Source organism: Galeopterus variegatus, unplaced genomic scaffold, assembly GCF_000696425.1.
Source record: "Galeopterus variegatus unplaced genomic scaffold, G_variegatus-3.0.2 Scaffold3377, whole genome shotgun sequence".
Lineage (NCBI taxonomy): Eukaryota > Metazoa > Chordata > Mammalia > Dermoptera > Cynocephalidae > Galeopterus > Galeopterus variegatus.
This window is the reverse complement of record NW_007729488.1, coordinates 78,776-82,390: the sequence shown is the minus strand read 5'-3', so window position 1 is coordinate 82,390 and position 3,615 is coordinate 78,776. Positions and strand designations below refer to the sequence as shown.

Here is a 3,615-nt window from a genome sequence, read left to right as displayed (position 1 = left end):
TAGTAGAAATTTAGAGGGAAAGAGCATAAAGAAAAAAATTATCTACAGTCCACCCACAATATTACCACTATCAGTTTTTAAAATAATTTTGTAGGTGTTTTTTTCTATTCATATTACAAATAGTTGTGATCCATCATATACATGGGACAGATATTGCATGTAAAATTTGTATCCCATATTTTTATTCAACATTATTGCATAAGTGTTTTCTCATGTCACTGAAAATCACTTAAAAATACAATTTTTCTAACTTCAGAATATTTAGTCTTGGATATTCATCCATTACTCATCTAATTCTTCACCCACTGTTGGACATTTACATTTTTAAAAATTTGCTTATTGATAGGGATTTTAAAAATCCATTTAATTTCATTTAATTCCAAATGAAGTGATTTCATATGCATTAGTCACTTGCATTGTCTTTCAAGCATGATTTTATCTGATCTTTAAAGATTTAGAATGTCACCATCCCTTCATCTTATTGCCTGACTTAAAGTGGGATATTAATCATACATGATTTTTTCTTAGATTTGAAACTACAATGACATCTTGGGGCCCTGTTGTCTCTTCTATCAATAGTATTGCTGAAAATGTTAATCACAAGACATACTGGGAGTTCCTTAGTGGCAAAACACCTTTGAATGAAGGTGAGAGAAGAAAAGGAATGGGAATTTCTTACATAGTTTGAAGGCTACGTTCATTAATTCTTTTATTTGCCATTCATTTATTTAATCAATGAATAATCATGAGTGTGTGTGTACATACAATAATTATATATACAGTGATTACATATATGGGTATATAACATATAGTCATTAGATAGGTTGATTAATAGATAGATCAACTCTAGGTATCAGTGACTTTCTTTTTATAGAGAAGGAAACTAAGTCTTAGAGACATTCAAGGGACTTCTGCAGGCAAGCATCCAGCATGTGATAGAATGAGTAGTCAAACCCAGGTTTCCAAACTCTAGAACAAGTGTGGTTTCTACCATTGCTTCACTCAAAATTCATTTTTGGCTTCTTTTTGCTGTAGTGGTTTTTAAAAAATCTCCAAAAAGAGGAATGTCTGTACATTCATGTTTGTATGAAGAAAGTGGGAAGAATAAAACTCAGACTTCAGCAAAACCTTAACATTCGTTAAAGTTTTTGCGCAAATATTAAAATATCCTCCAACTTAAAGAGTACTGGTATATATAGTTTTGTCTAAGGATGATGTTACCATGTAGAGATGTAATATCAGATACAATAACAGCAGAACCAAGGCTGCAGCTTGGTAAAGATGCCTCATTACCCACTGTCACAACAGGAGAGATGTTTTTCTTAGAGTCTAGCATGTATTTAACAAAATCGGGCCAGTCAGAATTTGTGGAATCGCAGCAAAACAATATAACAAATATCTTGGAGTCACCTAAGCCTTGGATGGAACCTCCTTCTTATATCTACTAGCTGCGTTAGACAAGTAATGAATCTTCTCTGAGCCACAGTTTCCACAGCTATAAAATGGAAATAGCAATAACCATTTCTTGGGGTATTGTGAAGATTAGAAATAATTTGTTTAAAATAACTAAATACAATGCCTTTTCCATGTCATGTGTTCAAAAATGCTAACCATCTTCGTCATCATTATTATTAGTTTTCCTACCACCTTCATCTCAAGAAATTGCCCTGGGAACTTAAATCAGGTTCTCAGTCTGCTAATCACTTTTCTTCTCTCAGAGAAAAGATGATTAAGGGAAAGCCTCTAAAATTCAAAATGGATTTGAGACTAGAATTGTCCTTCTTTCTGGCTACCTGAAAGATATCTGAAAGATAATGGATATTGTCATCATCTATGTTTCCTGTCCTGAAAGACAAGAATTCTCCACCTACTGCCCTTCCTTTTCTTTAACAAAATCTTCAAAAATGAATATAAGATCGTCCCATAAGCGCTCTAATTTTGACCAAAATAGGCCACTTGAAAAACAGCCACCATTTATTGCACAATTATTATGTGTCAGGTACTGTATTAGGCAGCTGGCAGCCATTATTCCTAATTCTGAAAATAACTCTTCAGAGTAAGTATTATTAACAAAATTTTATATGAAAGGAAAAAGAGGCTTGCATGCTTCCAGAGTCATGCACTACAAAATGGAGACCTAGAGACTGGAAACAAGAACTCCCAAAATCTCAGTTCCATTCCTTCCATGCTAATCAAACTGCCCATTTCTCTCTAGGATGATTTTATTTCTTTAACAAATATAATGGGGGGTGGGGTGGTCTCATGCACCGTGGCGGTCACCTCATGTTCTGCTCTGCTTGCTTCCAGGGGTGGCTGACTACATACCCTTCGACCATGAGCACATCACAGCCAATTTCACGCAGTACTAAGGAGGAGGTGGGCTTACCTTCTATCAAACATCTCCAAAGGATGGATGGAATTTTTTTCACTTCACTTCAAATCTATGCTACAAAGTGGATGTCTACAGGGCTATCATATTCTGGTAAAAACATGGAAAACCACTACGCAGAATAAATGACTCAAAGTTCTCTGGAGTCTCAATATCTGTGACCCATGAAAATAAAATTTCCAGCTCCTCAGTGCAATGACTGCCAGTCATCATGTAAACCTAGGGTGAGGGGAAAAGAGAGAGTCCAGCTGATATTTTTGGAGACCATTTTGATCCTCTTGATTAATTTAACAACACACTCCCTATTTCTACAAATGAAATGACATAGTTTAGAATCCCTTATTTTTTTCTTATACCAAGTACTCCTTTTCAAACCACTTAATAAAACATATATACATATGTATATGCATATACATGAAATGACCTAATATTACTTCATATGAAACTCCCAGATAGTTCAGAACTAGGTAAACAATGTTATGTCATAACTCTCCCCTGCCATTTCCAATATTTATTCTAGGTAAAATCAAGTTTAAAAAATATATTTTTATATAATTTGTATATATATTTAATATACAAATATAATTTATACCCAATATATAATTCAATATATATTTATATATTGGATAGACAGAGATCTTTGGAAAAAATGTAAGCTTTCAAAGACAATCAAAACTCTAACGCTGGTAGGAGTCAGCATTGATAGGAGTCAGCATTGATAGCAAAGAGTCAAAATGTCAGCTGCGACTATTAGAGAAGAAAGCTTGGATGCACCGCCACAATACACTTCCTAATACTGAACCCCAGAATTAGAACTTCTCAGTCACACACCCTGCATCCTGGCATCTCAGACCAAGTACGTGCTCTCTAATAACAGTCTGGCTCCCAAGAGAAAGAGGGGTGAGCTGCACAGGCCCAGGTCCTCATTCTATGCACACCTGTTAGGTAAACCACTCTATCCTAGAAAAAGGCCAGGACTGTCACTGTAATGGGAAGAAACCTCAGGAGTAAATAGGGTAAATAAAGTGCTCACTTATAACATATCATAATGCTTATAATATAGAAAAAATACAAATAATCTATATGTCCAACAACAGAGCAATGGGTAGATAAACTCTGGTGCATCCATATGATGGGATACATAAAAGTTACTATAAGTCATGTTGAAGATAAAAACTTGCTGACATGAAAAGGCATTCTGATGTATAGCCAAGTGAACGAAGCAG

General features: G+C 34.9%; 1 protein-coding gene across 1 annotated transcript in view; it reads left to right on the top strand.

Moving 5' to 3' along the window:
- Positions 1–2,596, top strand: part of GIF (gastric intrinsic factor (vitamin B synthesis)) — a 13,916-nt gene extending 11,320 nt beyond the window's left edge. Inside the window, exons 8-9 of the mRNA XM_008584798.1 lie at positions 529–647; positions 2,308–2,596. Of these exons, the coding sequence (XP_008583020.1) occupies positions 529–647; positions 2,308–2,369 (181 nt within the window). The 3' untranslated portion in view covers positions 2,370–2,596. The remainder of the gene's footprint in view (positions 1–528; positions 648–2,307) is intronic.
- The last annotated feature ends 1,019 nt before the right edge of the window (positions 2,597–3,615 follow it).